Here is a 15,931-nt window from a genome sequence, read left to right as displayed (position 1 = left end):
ACCCCCAACTGATCATATTAAAATATAGTTTTTTTTAATTTAATTTGTTAATTTGTAATGCGTCATTATATTATAATTCAATTTCCAACAGCAATTTAAAGTGAAGGATATTTGAAGTTGCTATCTTGGCTAGCTGATGACAGTGCTTGCTTAAGTCAGGAAAAATCTACCACCATGTCTCGTTTATTTACATTTTGTTGTTGTTTTCAACTGTGATGTTAAGACAAGGATGTGTAAAGCTAAATGCTATACTTGCTATCTTAGCTAGCTGATGACAGTGCTATCTTAAGTCAGTTGAAATATACCATAAAGTTTAATAATATTTAATTATTATTTTTTCAATAGTAATGTAAAGGGAAGGATATTTAACGCTAAATGTTATACTTGCTAGCTTACCTGGTCGATAACAATGCTAGCTTAAGGCAGGTGAAACATAGTATAGTATAGTATAGTGTAATAATATATATATATATATATATATATATATATATATATATTTTCAATAGTAATGTAAAGGGAAGGATATTTAACGCTAAATGCTATACTTGCTAGCTTACCTAGTCGATAACAATGCTAGCTAAAGTCAGGTGAAATCTACCGTAAAGTGTAATAATATTTAATTATTATTTTTTCAATAGTAATGTAAAGGGAAGGATATTTAAATCTAAATGCTATACTTGCTAGCTTACCTCGTCGATAACAGTGCTAGCTTAAGTCAGGTAAAATCTACTGTTATGCGAAATATTCTAAAAAATCTTTATTCAACAGTAATGTTAAGGGGGAAATATTTAACTCTAAATGCTGTACTTGCTATCTTAGCTAGCTGATGACAGTGCTAGCTTAAGTCAGTTGAAATCTACCATAAAGTTCAATAATATTTAATTATTATTTGTAAAAGTGTGTTTCCCCTCTGGGGATGAATAAAGATTTTCTATTCTATTCTATTCAATAGTAATGTAAAGGGAGGATATTTAACACTAAATGCTGTACTTGCTTTCTTAGCTAGTCGATAACAATGCCCATTACATACTATACATTAAAACTCTGTTTTTCAACTAGGATTTAAAGCAAAGTATATTTGAAGCTAAATGCTATAGTTGCTATCTTAGCTAGCTGATGACAGTGCTATCTCAAGTCAGGTCAAGTGTAACTTAACCTGTAATAAAATAGAAATAAAAAAAATCAAACAGTAATTTAAAGGGAAGGATATTTAAAGCTAAATGTAATACTTGTTAGCTTATCTAGTCGATAACAATGCTAGCTTAGGTTAGGTGAAATCGAATGTAAAGTTTAATGATATTTAATTATTCTTTTTTCAATAGTAATGAAAAGGGAAGGATATTTAGCGCTAAATGCTATAGTTGCTATCTCCGCTAGCTTGCTGAGTTCAGGTGAAATCGACCACCGCGTAACATTTATTAAAACTTTTCTTGTTTTTCAACTAGGATTTAAAGCAAAAGATATGTAAAGCTAAATGCTATACGAGGAGTACAACCTTCAAAAGTGCTAGTGAAAGTCACATAAAAATTACCACACCAAAACACTTAAAAATTTTAAAACTTAAAATTCTGTTTTTGTTTTTAAACTGTAATGTATTTAAAGCTAATGCTATACTTGCCGATATTAGCGCTATCTGAAGTCTTCCACCCTTTAACACCTTTTTTATATTTTTAGAATCTAAAATTCTGTTAATATATAGGAGGAAACGTTGAATATTTTAAAAATAATTCATGTCTCATAGTGTGCAAAAAAATGGGTCTAGCTGCAGAATCCAGTCGTACACACGTATGTTCTTCTGTCGCAGACCGACCCACTGTTGACCGACCCGACGTCAGCGACACCGTCATAAGTAGCGACGCAACCATCTGCTCTGACGTGCCGCTGGATGGGATTGTGTGGTTCGATCACGCAGACATGAAATGACATTAACTCACTGAGCCAAACCACTGGAACCATCATGTCCGTATTTGGGTCAGTTTTGCTGCCGGAAATGAAAAGCTGTTGCACGTGTGACTGTGAAACGCTCAAGCTGCAGAGGAAGGAATATATATATATATATATATATATATATATATATACTGTATATATATATATAGATTCAAGAATCAAAGCGTTTATTGTCATAGGTACTACGTACCATGAAATTCTTCCTTTGAACCCCCAACAAAAGTGCACAGTAAACACATATATATATATACACACATACATATATTAATAAATATATATACATTTGAAAGAATAAAATCGAAAAACAGAGCAATAAAAGTACAAGTAGTGCATGAGGTACATGTGGTTTAACTGTTGAGGAGTCCTGAGCGGTTGGAAAGAAAACCTATATATATATATATATATATATATATATATTTATGTTTTTCTCCATCTTCATGTTTAAATTTTGTTAAAACGGCCAAAAGTATATGAAAATAGTTGTGTATGTATACATGTTAATGATTTACATTGTATCTACACATAAACATGAACAGTAAAACAGTGTTCGGCATCATCACAGCGTCATCACAGTCAGTGTCGGAAACCTTTGACCTTCAACCTCGACCTTGAACGTTTCTTGACACGAACTCGTCACCGGACGTCACCATCTCATAATCTATGAGTAATCAAAGAGTTACTTGGCGAGCAAAATGCTCCTCCCCGTGTGTGTGTGTGTGTGTGGGGGGGTGTGTGTGTGTGTGTGTGTGTGTGTGAGTGTGTGTGAGTGTGTGTGCGTGCGTGTGCGTGAGTGTGTGTGTGTGTGTGTGTGTGTGTGTGTGTGTGAAGAGACATTACATCAGACGTTTAATTACACTGATTGCATTTGAAGGTCGCCTCTGGGACTTTTTTGTAATGATCTTTGTAGCAGATTAAAAAGTTTAAAAAACAAAAAAAAACAACAAACGCTGTGATTATGCAGTCCGCAGGAATTGAACAAAATGTCCAAATTATTCCGTCTTTATTTATTCAACCTTTTAACGGAGGATCCAAAAAAAAAATCCCAATGAATTCAGCTTAAACTGAATTCTAGACTCAAATCTCCTTCATTGTTCTGAGGTAACTTTGCACAATTGTGTTTATTATGATTTAAGGTTTTAAATCACCCTTAAAAGAAAATAGTAACTTTTAATTTATAAATTTATAAATGCTTTCCAAAATGATTCATACCCTTTGAAAACTGTCATAGTCTACTTTAATCAACTCAACACAAATGGTCAAAACAAAGCAGCTCTCTGAGGACCTGTGGCTGTGTATTGACTCACAAGTCAGCGAAGGTCTATAAGATCATATCTAAATGCTCTTCAGTTCCAGTAGCTTCAGTGCAAAGTATTATTAAAATACAAGACGTTCCTCACTGTGGAAAATCTCAGAGGATGGAAGCCCAATTTCTTTTTTTCATGTCGATGCCACTTGCTTCTCTTTTGGGAGACAGCTGTGGCATTCCGAGTAAAATAAATAAATAAATAAATAAAACTGAATCATGTTGTGCTCCACTGTACACACATATATATATTAAACTATAATTGTATTTATTTAGTTTTGTCACATGTATAACTGACTGTTGTCTCACTGTATTTGCTGTAACTTTTTACAGTTATCCACTTAAAGGAAATGATTTGGGAAAAATTTAGATATTTATTTTCATGGTATGAACTATTATAGTGTATATTATTATTCATTTAGAAAAAGGTTTTTCCTCATAGAAATTGTGCCTTTTTGCGTACATTTTAAAAGTTTGTGTAGTGTTGTGTGGGTTATTATTTGAAGCATGAGAACATTTTAAAAACGCGCTTAATTTCTTGTAAATTCCAAGAGTTGTCTAAGTCATATTCCATTAAGTTCTGCTTTTATGAAAGTATTTAAATATTTAAATATAAATATATAGTTTTCAATCAATTTAAATGTTTTCATTTGAATTAAACTAAATACATTTGTATATTGCGTAGATAGAGTGAAAGCGTATATCGAGTTCAAATATATCCGTGTGTATATGAGTTTAAAAACAAAGCAAGTATGGATAAATATACGTGAAATAATAATAAATGATGGTCGTACAGTGTCAGGCGTGGACTCGTCCAGTGCGTCACAAGACGCTCGGCGTCAAATCCTCAGACCACGTGACCGGCGGGTGGGGGGGGGGGACTGGACCCTCGTTTGAAAAAAGGCAGAAAACGATGCAAAAAAGTGTCACTTTTGACAGACTGTCCTCCTGACACGATGACGCGCGTCACAGGACGCGTGCGGAGCGCGCGCTGCGCCAAATGGATCCGTTCGCTCCTCGTGACGCGTCGATGAGTCCCGTGAACGTCTCATGCTCGTCCTCCTCTCCGCGGACCATGAACGCATCTCGCAGGTGCAGGACCCTCCTGTCGGTGGGCTTGAACTTCTTCGCGCTCATCTTCTCCATCACCGCCTTCATCACCACCTACTGGTGCGTGGGCACGCAGAGGGTCCCCAAGCCCAAGTGCAGCAAGCTGAGGACCCACCAGTGCATCGACTACGGGGTCAACGAGACCGACCCCAACAAGGTGGTCTACAGCTGGGAGACCGGGGACGACCGCTTCCTCTTCAGGCAGTTCCACACCGGCATCTGGTTCTCGTGTGAGGAAAATATCCACGACGAAAGTACGTTTTAAATTTATATATATAATTATTTTAAAAGTTATTTTCGTGTCAACAATGATCTGTTCAGGGGGCAGATATTGGGTCAAAGGTCAAGGCTGCTCAGGGGCCACATAGTGTTGATAATTAAACAATATACAACATTTTTATTAGATATTTCACGTTTTTAAGTGTTTATTTCTTTTGAGAAAATAGGATTCTGATACCTTTTAACAAGATCACAAATAAAGTTTCATTTCATGTTAAAAATCAACAAAAAAACGAACTTAAATGAGTGAATTGCACTGTACTTCATACCCCTTTTCCTTGATTTTCTGGAACTCCTTTTGTGTTATCAGTTTTATCTTGACCTTTAAAGTATATACTTTATTGAATAGTGTTTTGATTGTTTAAGCGCTTTGTGACCCTGGTCTGGAAAAGCGCTATACAAATAAAAATTACTTACTTACTTATTTACAATACTATCAAAAGAACTGGAATACTTAAAAAAAAAGAGAATTTCTATATATCCTTTCAATAAGGACTAAAAATAAGTGTAATTTCCATCTTTAAAAAACAAAAACCTTACCGTACTTATTTACTCACACCCTAGCGTCACAAAGTAAAACCCTCAAAAGCATCGGAATAAAATCAAATAATAATGCAAGAATCAATAAAAAATTACATGAAGGATATTAATAGTTTGATTGATTATATAAAATAAAATAAACTGATTTTTATCAAATGTTTAATATATATTCAATTCAATAGGAGCTGAGCCGAATAAAACATTCACATATAAACACTACAGTATCTTTAAGACCAACAACAACACGTTTTTTTCTTGTTTCGAAAGACAGAAAGAAAATATTTTTGGTATCATTAATCCGTCACTGCTTTTATCCAGAGTCAAACTTTAATACTTGAAGATGCTGTTAAGCTTTTCGTAATACACTGTAGTAAACACTCGTCACATGCAACACAACTGAATAAAACTGACTGATGTCTGTACGAAAAAGCTCAAAATAATGACATGTTTTAATGAAGATAACACTAAAAATATGTTTTAAATCAACATTTATCCCATTGTATGCTTTCAATCGAATTGTCCTTTATTTCTCTAAATTACTTTTTTCCGACTATCCACGGTAAAATATGACTTTAATAAACTAGGGTGAAAGTTAACAAATACATTATTGTGCACTATGACTATACAAATATAATACAATATTATTTTTATTGAATTTAATGACAATTTTAACTTTTAATTGATTGAAAACCAATGTCAAATATTGAATTCATTTTTTAAAAGCAGCAATAATTGGTGATATTTGGGTGAAACTGTATTTTTATTTGAATTTTGAAATTTACAAGAAATTAAACGCAAAACTGTCATAAACAACTCGTTCAACAAATGCTTTTATGCTTCAAACAAAAACAAAAATTAAAGACACAATTTCTATCTTAAAAAGCTTGACATTAGTGAGTCGCAAGAAAATATCTTTATTTGAATTTTCCCTTCTTAGAAACCCTTTAAAAACTCCATAAAGATCACATTTGTAGCAGCAAAATAAAACGAAAATAATCATTGAAACATCTTTCTTTTAATTTTAATTATAAAACGTTGTTGGGCGTATCGTGTACTTCTGATATATATATATATATATATATATATATATATATATATATATATATATATATATATATGTGTTTGAAAATGTGAAAATATGTTTGAAATGTTCTTTATATTCATTGTTAAAGGGGCAAAAATTGACAAAAGATAAACGAGAAAGTCTTGTTCTGCGTATCTTGGGATCAGGGTCGCTGGGGCAGCAGCTTCATCCAGAAGGCCTCGGACTGTCCTCTTCCCAGTGACATCATGAGGCTCTAAGACGTCTCCCACAAATCAAAGTTCACGCAAGTTTTAGTTGAAAAATGACAAACACTATCGAGAAAGTTTCCTCTAAAAATGACAAAATTGTCGACAATACACTATTCTTGGCAAAATGGACAAGAGAAAGTTGTACGATTGATTCACAGCTCAAGTGGAATGAAAACAGAGATTTATCAGCTCATGCGAGGAAGGAATCCTTCCAAGAAGTGTTGACTTAAGAGAGATGTTCAATTCCGTTGGGTAGGGTGACGGGGGTCAGGACCAGGTCGTCAGGTCAAGTGGTTGATTTTGGACCCCCCCCCTCTCTCTATATTTATATTAAACGCCCAGTAAAGAATGGACTTTGAGATTAGAGAGGGTCCGAGGGTGGAGAGCCTCCTTCATCAAGTGGTGGCAGCTTGTGTTAATAAGGATTACGCAACATCGTCCTTGATGAGTTTTTCCCCTCAAAGCAGCTGTCGCCCCCCCAGGCTTCATTAACGACAACAAATCTGCAAAAAGACAGCAGGAGACGATCGGCAAAAAATCTGATATCAACCACATCTAGACGTCACGGCAAGAGGCTAAAAAAAAAAGCACCTCGTGCAATGAGATTAAACCAGATGTTGAACGATATTGCCAAGGCCATCTGTGGATTTCCATGTCGAAAAAAAAAAAGAAAAAAAAGCTGCTTCCTCGGGGCAAACGTTTGGAATTTAACATCCTGTTGCGGACAGATTTAGAAAGTGGAACGTCGGCTTTTCCCGAGTGCACTGAGAGGGCAGAGGGTGACTCTCCTGTCTGGACAATGAGCCGCTCCGCTATTGGCTCAGATACACGTCATCGTTCCAAACACAGGTTTATTTTTGGTTTTGTTTTGCGTAATTGATTGTTGAAATAATTAATTTTCAATTGATATGGTGATTTTCTTTTTAGAAATAAAAATGACTTTAACCCTTGTGTTAAACTAGCCCGAAAACAAATGTGTTTGTGGTATCCCTTGTGTTGCCTCTGGGTCAATGCGAACGACCTCCACCGCTGCATATGTATTTATGAAAGCCACTGAGGTCGTTCATCTTGATCCAGAGGCAACACAATGGATACCACAAACACATTTGTTTTTCGGGGCCTACGGGTCACCATGACCCTGAGATAACACAAGGGTTACCACAAACACATTTGTGTTCGGGCCTTCGGGTCACCATGACCCTGAGATAACACAAGGGTTACAATAAACACATTTGTGTTCAGGCCTTAGGGTCACTATGACCCTGAGATAACACAAGGGTTACCATAAACACATTTGTGTTTGGGCCTTCGGGTCACCATGACCCTGAGATAACGCAAGGGTTACCATAAACACATTTGTGTTCAGGCCTTCGGGTCACTATGACCCTGAGATAACGCAAGGGTTACAATAAACACATTTGTGTTCAGGCCTTCGGGTCACTATGACCCTGAGATAACACAAGGGTTACCATAAACACATTTGTGTTCGGGCCTTCGGGTCACCATAACCCTGAGATAACACAAGGTATACCACAAACACATTTATTTTCCGGCTTTCGGGTCACCATGACCCCGAGATAACACAAGGGTTACCATAAACACATTTGTGTTCGGGCCTTCGGGTCACCATAACCCTGAGATAACACAAGGGATACCACAAACACATTTGTGTTCGGGGCCTTCGGGTCACCATAACCCTGAGATAACACAAGGTATACCACAAACACATTTATTTTCCGGCTTTCGGGTCACCATGACCCCGAGATAACACAAGGGATAAATTATTAGAAAATAACAAGGTTGGATTTGAGGTTGAATGATCAAAAATAAACACATATCTGTAATATCCTTTTTCATTTGTTTCTCCAGGCGAGAGATGTAGAAGCTTTATCGATTTGGCACCAGCCTCCGAAAAAGGTGAGAGACAGATTTCACTTATAAACCTTTTTTCTGATTCGACTTCAGTGTCACCCTTCATCCCCTCATTTTTGTTAATGCTAACTATTATGTCAATCCTTTTCCATTGTTTGTGGTAAAAATCCTCTCCATGACTCTCCCTGGACTCTGCTGCCCAATTCTATTCTACACTGAGCCTGGTTCTGCTCCAGGTTTCTGCCTTCTAGAGGGACATTTTTCCTCACCAATTCATTGTTGATTAGCTCATTTTCCTTTCCTCCCATATAGCCATACTTAAAATGTAAAGTGTCTTGAGATAACTTTGTTATGATAAGACACTTAAAATTGAATTAAAATAAAGAATTAACTAAAGAATTCCTGCATTAAAAATAACAAATACCTTGTTGTACGAAAGTGATGCGTTGAGTTAAATTACCCTTTTCCAGGCAAACAGGAAATCTCCAACATTTGTGTGTTAGAAACAAAAAAACAGCCAAAGATGCTTTAGATCATTTATTTTTTCCTTGTTTTTCACACAAAAAAATGTATTTAATCTTAATTATTACTTGGTTATTACGCTAATGCTTCCATCTGGGGCTAGAAAAGGACATTGATAATTAACATTCAATGTCATCATGATTCATAATAATATTTAAAAAGTGTGTGTGTTTGTGTGTGTGTGTGTGTGTGTGTGTGTGTGTGTGTGTGTGTGTGTGTGTGTGTGTGTGTGTGTGTGTGTGTGTGTGTGTGTGTGTGTGTGTGTGTGTGTGTGTGCGCACAGGGATGCTGTGGCTGTCACTGGTGTCAGAGATGCTCTACATCGTCCTCCTGGTGGTGGGTTTCAGCCTCATGTGTCTGGAGCTCGTCCACTCCAGCAACGTCATCGACGGTCTCAAGCTCAACGCCTTCGCTGCAGTCTTCACTGTCCTCTCAGGTGTTCTTTCCTTTTATTAACTTAAGGTCGACGGTTCGATTCCGGGCTAGGGCAAACCTTTCGAATGTTTCCTTCCACGGTTAAAAAAGCTATGGGATTTTGGATGATTGTTTTTGGGTACCTCCACTGTTAGAACTGTGTAATAGTTGTGAAAACTGAAACGTCTGCCACCAACGTCCACACGCGCATTTGTTTGGAAAAAACTAGGCTGGTGTTGTGTCGGTTTTTAAACTTCCTGGAAGCTTCAAGAAGAACTTAAACCCCCTGATAGAAATGTATGGAACCAAATGCAATTGCCGTCCACCAGTCACACAGTCAGAGATGTAAAATGTGCTGCTTTAATGACTAGTCATTTACAAACAAAACCTAAAAAAATATACTTTATTTTCCGAGACAGCATTGAAAATGACCTTTTTTTCCCACTTTTCTTTCCAGGTCTCCTTGGTATGGTGGCTCATGTGATGTACACGCAGGTCTTCCAGGTCACCGTCAGTTTGGGGCCACCTGACTGGAGACCCTACAACTGGGACTACGGCTGGTCCTTTTGGTGAGCCCTTTAAAAAGACCCCCCCCCCCCGCCCCTCGTTGTCGTATTCCCAATCTTGTTACTGTACAGAAATAACTTCCAGGATGACTTCGCACCTCCACCAAGCGTCATAGTCCACTAATCCAAAGCTTTCATGTCGGGCGGGATTAGGCTTTAATGTTCAAATCCTCAATACAGGCGTGATTGGGATTGCATAACGGGATGATATTTCATTCTTACAATATGCTTGCGAACATGGAAAATTCATCTCGCAGGTTAAACATTCCTTGACCTTTTGGGTTGGGATGGCGATGCCACGCAAACGCCAGAGGATGATTACATTTTCCAAAGCTCCACGGAGAAGCTCCAAGACAAAGTGACCCAAATCTAAGAAAAATAAAGTCCCCCCCCCCCGAAAAAGTGCTTCGTTGTGTCCACTTTTGATGACCTCCGAATATGTATCTGCCTGTCCTCAGCATGGCCTGGGCCTCCTTCACCTGCTGCATGGGCGCGTCGGTCACCACCCTCAACTCCTACACAAAGACTGTCATAGAATTCCGGCACAAACGCAAGACTTTTGAGCAAAGCATCCGAGAGGAGCGCGCCCGCGAGGCCTTCGGATACTTCCGGGATCACCCCCTGCACTCCATTTCCAAATCCGTGGAGGTCTACTCCAGCCAGTCGCTGAAGAGCGGGAGGAAGACGCCGATTCCAGCCGACTCCATGGACCTGAACGACATTCACCGGTCTTTAGGGGAGGAACAATGCTGAGAGAGAACCTTTCGAGACACGGTTTCAGGGCACAATGTTTGAGATCTTAGTTGCTGCCTTACTTTAGTTTTCATCTGAGAGTGACTTCAACGGTGTTGAAAGTGCATAAATAAATCTGATATTTGTCCAATAAATGTTTTTTTTAAGGAATAGAGAGTCTGACTGGAGCATTATTGAATAAAAAAAAAAGGATAAATCAAAAGTACCTAAACTACACACTGTGATGAATATCCTGTAAAATGTACCAGTTGCTAATAAAGTGCGGTAAAAGTACTGTACATTAAATCAAAATAAACAGTAAATTGCTGGGTTATTTTTTACCTCTATATAAATTACAGCAATGTATGGTTGTTTTACATGCAATTTCTAATTAATTAACTATTTTTTTTATTTACAGTAATTTACAGCACTTTATTGGCAGTTTTTTCCCGGTACATTTTACAGTAAATGTTTTACAGTGGGGGTTATTGCAGGCCGCTAGTGTTAGCTATCGATGTGCTAATGAAGCTTCACGAAACAGTGTCATGTTGTTTAGAGGTCACTAGGGGGCGCCATCAGTTTATGTGATGTTTCATTAAAAACAAAGGGAAATAGTGCAGAGACCGCCATCTAGTGGACTCTGAACATAATGACACTGCTTCATGAAGCTTTATCACTATCTTGTAGTGATAATAATGATAAAATAATCCTGCATTTGCAAATAATTTAACTGATTCTCTCCTTTTGTAGTCTTGGTTATTAATTATTTGTTAATAAGCCACCAGTAATACGCATTACGACAAAGAAATACTTTAAAAATGTGAAAAACAACAGGGATATATTAAAACTCAGGAGGGCGTGATTTCACCTTAAGAGCTTGAGACAAAAGTGTTTGTAGAAATGATCAAAAAAACAAAATATATCCTCATACAACACATACGTTGGGCTCAGGACCAGAGGAGAGAAATCTTTTCAGGCTGTTGCTTCTAAGCTTTGGAATGATCTTCCTCTGTGTTTGATGGAGTCTACTGACTCCTTTAAGAAACATCTGAAGACGTTTCTATTTGTTCAGGCTTTTCCTTGATTTTCTGGAACTCCTGTTGTGTTATCAGTTTTATCTTGATCTTTAAAGTATATAGTTTATTGAATATTGTTTTGATTGTTTAAGCGCTTTGTGACCCTGGTCTGGAAAAGCGCTATATAAATAAAAATTACTTACTTACTTACTTAAGTAAATCTGAAACACAACTATAGTAGGATATTTTACAATATAAATCCAAATTTTGAATGATTAAAAAAAACAACCTACCAATCTTGTTTGTATTGCAACAAAAGAACAACACATTTAAGAAAAAAAGTCATTAACAACACAATAAATAAAAGGGTTTAATCAAGTGAAAAAGGCATCATGTGTTCTGATAAAACGGAAGACATTTCAGAAGATAATATTTTCACTTTACACTAACAAAATACTTGCAATGATTGGTTTAATTTCGACTGTTATTTTGTGTGTCACGTGTGCATTCAAGTTTTCACATCATTGTAGTTACACTTGTCAGACACAGGGGGTCGCCAGAAACAACGTTTTTTTTAATGCTACATACTGGCCCCTTAGGTTTCTCTAATAGCCGTCATCATACTCGTTCTGGGCCTGCTGTCGAGCAAGCATGGCCTGGATCAGCGCGCTGGAGGAGGTGGAGTGGACCTGGGCCGACTCTGACACCCGCTGCGTCCTGTTTTCTTCTTCTGCAACTCTACTTCTTGCCTGCATCACCTGCATCATGACACTGGACACGGAGGAGGCGGCGACTTCCTCTTCTCGGTGTCTGACCTGCGTGACCGCGTACCCCGTGGTATCCGTCTCCAGGTCTGAGAACTGATTCATGCTTCTCTGTCTGGCGGCCATCGCCTGTGCTAGAGCGCTTGACGTGCTCGAGTCTGGAGGAACCGTGGCGCCCCGTGGACTCCCCCTGTCGCCTTCTTCCAGCTGCTGTCGGGCGAGTAAAGCTTGGACCACAGCGTTGGAGTTCGACGGTCCACTGGACGACTGATCATCTGGTCGTTTATGAAGCTGCAGGAAGAAGGATTGTGAGATATTAAAACTACAATTTTGATAGAAACCTATTGAAGTACCAAGTTATATATTGAATGGTTTTACTAGTGATCGTCTGATGAAGCTTCATGAAGCAGTGTCATGTCCACTAGATGGCGGTCTCTGCACTATTTTCCTTTGTTCTACTGAAATATCACATCGTTTTTAAACTGATGGCGCCACCTACTGACCTCTAAACAAAATGACACTGTTTCATGAAGCTTCACAAGCCCTTTTTTAAAAAAATAAAATGTCGTTTTTTAAAGCAATAATTGATCTATTATTTTTTTAACCACAGTTTGATATTCCAATAATTCAAAAATAAATGTTCCTAATTCAATATTCTTTTTTATTCATAGCCATTTGAATTCAATATTGTTGCATGATTGGCTGAAAGTTCGATCAAGTAGCTCGGTACTGATTTGATATTGTCTGTGGGTACTGGACAATAAAACATTTAAATTAATTTATTTTAGTTTTTTTACAGAAAGAGTTTGAAATTCTTTCAATTCAATACATAACTGTTATAATAATGGCAACAATACTTAAAGAGTACCGAGTTACTTGATCGAACTTCCAGCCAACCATGAGACACGCAGACGATCACATGAAAAGGTGGACGCACACAATTAACTACTAAACTGTATATATATATATATATATATATAAATATATATATATTAACTGACCTTTTTCGGAGTCTTCTGTTTGGGTTGCGCCTTCTGCCGATTTCTTAACCTCTCCAGCAGGAAGAATTTGTCTTTCCCCACCTGGACGAGTCCAAACACGTCGAGCAGAAAAAGCAGATGTGTTTCCAAGTTTAGACTCCATCGAGGCTTAAATAAGCATGAAACGAGTCACGAGGGGTATTTATTTACCCACACTCACGTTAACAATCTGTTGTCTCAGCAGACCGATAAGCAGCTTACGGCCCCGGGTGACCTGCCACAGGATGTAAATGACCACCCTGGTGGACAACATCACGACAGGAAACAGAAACACGTCAACACAGATGCAACAATGATGCAAGCGGATTTTCTTTGACCCCAATTATGCAACTTCCTTTTGTGGATTTGTTTTTTATAGCTGTGGGAATTTCACTCGGACCCTTGTATCCCTTTAATATCAGATTTTTTTTAACTAGAATTTTGTTTTTGCTGTTTTAGGACCAAATCAACAAGAATAAAGTAGTAACAACTAAAGCTTAAGTGATATTTAAGCGGAGCGCTGCAAAATGGCCGTCAAGTTAAACAATAACTGCGTCAGAATCCGACCTTGAATCAGTTTGAAATTTTGCGTGTGTACTCTTTCTAAAATATTCTTTTCATATACTACGCCTGTTTGGGCGCAAAATGGCCGCAAAGGTTAAGTTTCTTAATGGCATTTTCCTTGCAACTTGAATTTTTGTGACGAATTTGTGACCTCGTGGCAGCAACGTCGGAAAAAACCAAATGACTTGAAACTTTGCACCGACAAATGAGGGCCACAAAACAGGCAGACTGTGACCTCCCAAAATGTGGGGGGGCCACCGTCTGCCTGTTTGGCCACAGATAGTTCTGAAAATTGCGATCTTTCGCCCTCGATAGCGACCACAACCAACCTCTTTTTTCCGTCAGCGCCTCCTAATTTGGGATCAAGGAACATTTTCGCGACATTATCCAAGAGATCTCGATTTAAGACTTAAGGTTGGGATCTGCAGCCACGTGGGCGCGAACCCACCTTCCCTTGAACCCCTCTTCCAAGAATTTTTCTGTGTGACGGACAGACTGACATTGTTTTTATCATATTAAACATGCTCTTTACTCTGAAAGTTTGCCTTTCGTTCTCACCAAATCGCTTTAAAGCAGTGGAGACAACGAGAAACCCGACAACAAATGCACATGTGGTATTTGGCAACTGTGCATCATAGATTTTACAGCATAGAGATACGCTGAAAAACAATATTTTGTAATCTTACATATCGTTATTATTATTTTCTAACGTTTTTTTTTAAGTGCCTGTTTGCCCTAAAGAATCAGAAGACAACTTACAATACGATCAGTGTACACAGGAAGTAGAAGATTTCACTTCTGATGACGTTCCCGTAAATCCAGACGACCCACTCAGAGCCGGCGTTGGTCTCCAGATCGTCTATCCAGTGACCGACCACGCTGAAGGCACTGGTTAGACCACGGAATGGACCGCATTGTTGGGATGGAGTCAAACTGGGGATAAAAAAAGTGAATTGAGAACGTAAACATATACATGAAAAATAAAATAGTATATTAAATGTCGGAGGGAATCAGTGTTTTTGGGTACAATATTACTAATATTTACAATAATAATAATAAACAGTCTCATAAAACATATCCATATTCCACTTTGCATTTTAAGTGTTTTTATTACATGGATTTTACTATTATTTTTTGTTGTTAGGAACAGAGCAAGGCATGTGAGCAGCAGCGGTTAAAAGCCATACAAGTCCATTTCTTATCTGTTCTCGTTGTCAACATTTCCTGAAAATTGCACCGAATTACATTTAACTTACACAATGAGCAAATAACCTTCTTGGCAGAGGTAATATTAGTGGGAAAATGATAATAAATAATTGGTGAATTATAAGATAAATCAAACTAGACTAATTATAAGTGTATTCTCGTGTCATGTCAATTTCAAGTCCACAGATGGCGCTGTTGCTCTATGTTAGGAGCGTTTCTCAAATCTTTTGAAAAGTATTTGTAAAAGCATTAGAAACTTTTTATTGCCAGCACATAATAAAATAGGATAAAACACAAAAAATATATTTTTTTGTACATCCCAGCTACTCAGGCAAAGAGGCAGGAGACACCCTGGACAGTTCACCAAGAAATTACTTAGTACTACTAGAAATACTAGTGATGGTCTGATGAAGCTTCATGGAACAGTGTCATGTTGTTTAGAGGTCAGTAGGTGGCGCCATCAGTTTGAAAATGATGCTTAATTAGAACAGTTTTTCAAAATGAAGGAAAATAGTGACCAGAGACCACATGATCGATGTTCGTGTCTGGTCGTGGTTAGTCTCACCTCCAGGTTGTGTACCCCACCACGGAAAGCGCCCCCACAAAGAAAGGGAAGAAGAGGAGGGCGATGAAGATGGTTTTCATCTGAGCGGCCCTGCCCGTCCGCCGAGGAGGTTGACAGTTGTGCGTCACACTGACCTGGACACAACATCGTCTACTTAACGGCTGCATTTTGACATGAAATATGGTTTGTTTGGACTCGTCACACATCGCTGGTTCCTCA

The 15,931-nt window shown here is 37.9% G+C and overlaps 2 protein-coding genes across 2 annotated transcripts in view; one reads left to right on the top strand and one right to left on the bottom strand.

Annotated features, from left to right (window-relative positions):
- The first annotated feature begins 4,282 nt into the window (after window positions 1-4,282).
- On the top strand, window positions 4,283-10,614 carry LOC148089238 (germ cell-specific gene 1-like protein). Its single transcript, XM_087783318.1, has 5 exons — window positions 4,283-4,614; window positions 8,342-8,389; window positions 9,150-9,302; window positions 9,738-9,849; window positions 10,305-10,614. The coding sequence occupies exons 1-5, from the start codon at window positions 4,326-4,328 to the stop codon at window positions 10,597-10,599; spliced, it is 897 nt and encodes a 298-aa protein (XP_087639444.1). The 5' UTR covers window positions 4,283-4,325; the 3' UTR covers window positions 10,600-10,614.
- A 1,337-nt stretch (window positions 10,615-11,951) lies between these two features.
- The window catches only part of tmc5 (transmembrane channel like 5), a 19,420-nt gene continuing 15,440 nt past the window's right edge, over window positions 11,952-15,931 (bottom strand). The window contains exons 16-20 of the mRNA XM_087804799.1: window positions 15,713-15,846; window positions 14,701-14,874; window positions 13,559-13,637; window positions 13,360-13,440; window positions 11,952-12,649 (exon numbers count right to left, since the gene is read on the bottom strand). Of these exons, the coding sequence (XP_087660925.1) occupies window positions 12,200-12,649; window positions 13,360-13,440; window positions 13,559-13,637; window positions 14,701-14,874; window positions 15,713-15,846 (918 nt within the window). The 3' untranslated portion in view covers window positions 11,952-12,199. The remainder of the gene's footprint in view (window positions 12,650-13,359; window positions 13,441-13,558; window positions 13,638-14,700; window positions 14,875-15,712; window positions 15,847-15,931) is intronic.

Source organism: Callionymus lyra, chromosome 1, assembly GCF_982586985.1.
Source record: "Callionymus lyra chromosome 1, fCalLyr1.hap1.1, whole genome shotgun sequence".
Lineage (NCBI taxonomy): Eukaryota > Metazoa > Chordata > Actinopteri > Syngnathiformes > Callionymidae > Callionymus > Callionymus lyra.
The sequence above is the reverse complement of the archived record's forward strand: the minus strand, read 5'-3'. Positions and strand labels throughout refer to the sequence as shown.

Coding starts and splice junctions, on each gene's coding strand:
- LOC148089238 (XM_087783318.1), top strand. CDS start 4,326: ATGAACGCATCTCGCAGGTGCAGGACCCTCCTGTCGGTGGGCTTGAAC. Junction 8,390..9,149: donor GGCACCAGCCTCCGAAAAAG/GTGAGAGACAGA, acceptor GTGTGCGCACAG/GGATGCTGTGGCTGTCACTG. Junction 9,303..9,737: donor AGTCTTCACTGTCCTCTCAG/GTGTTCTTTCCT, acceptor TTTTCTTTCCAG/GTCTCCTTGGTATGGTGGCT.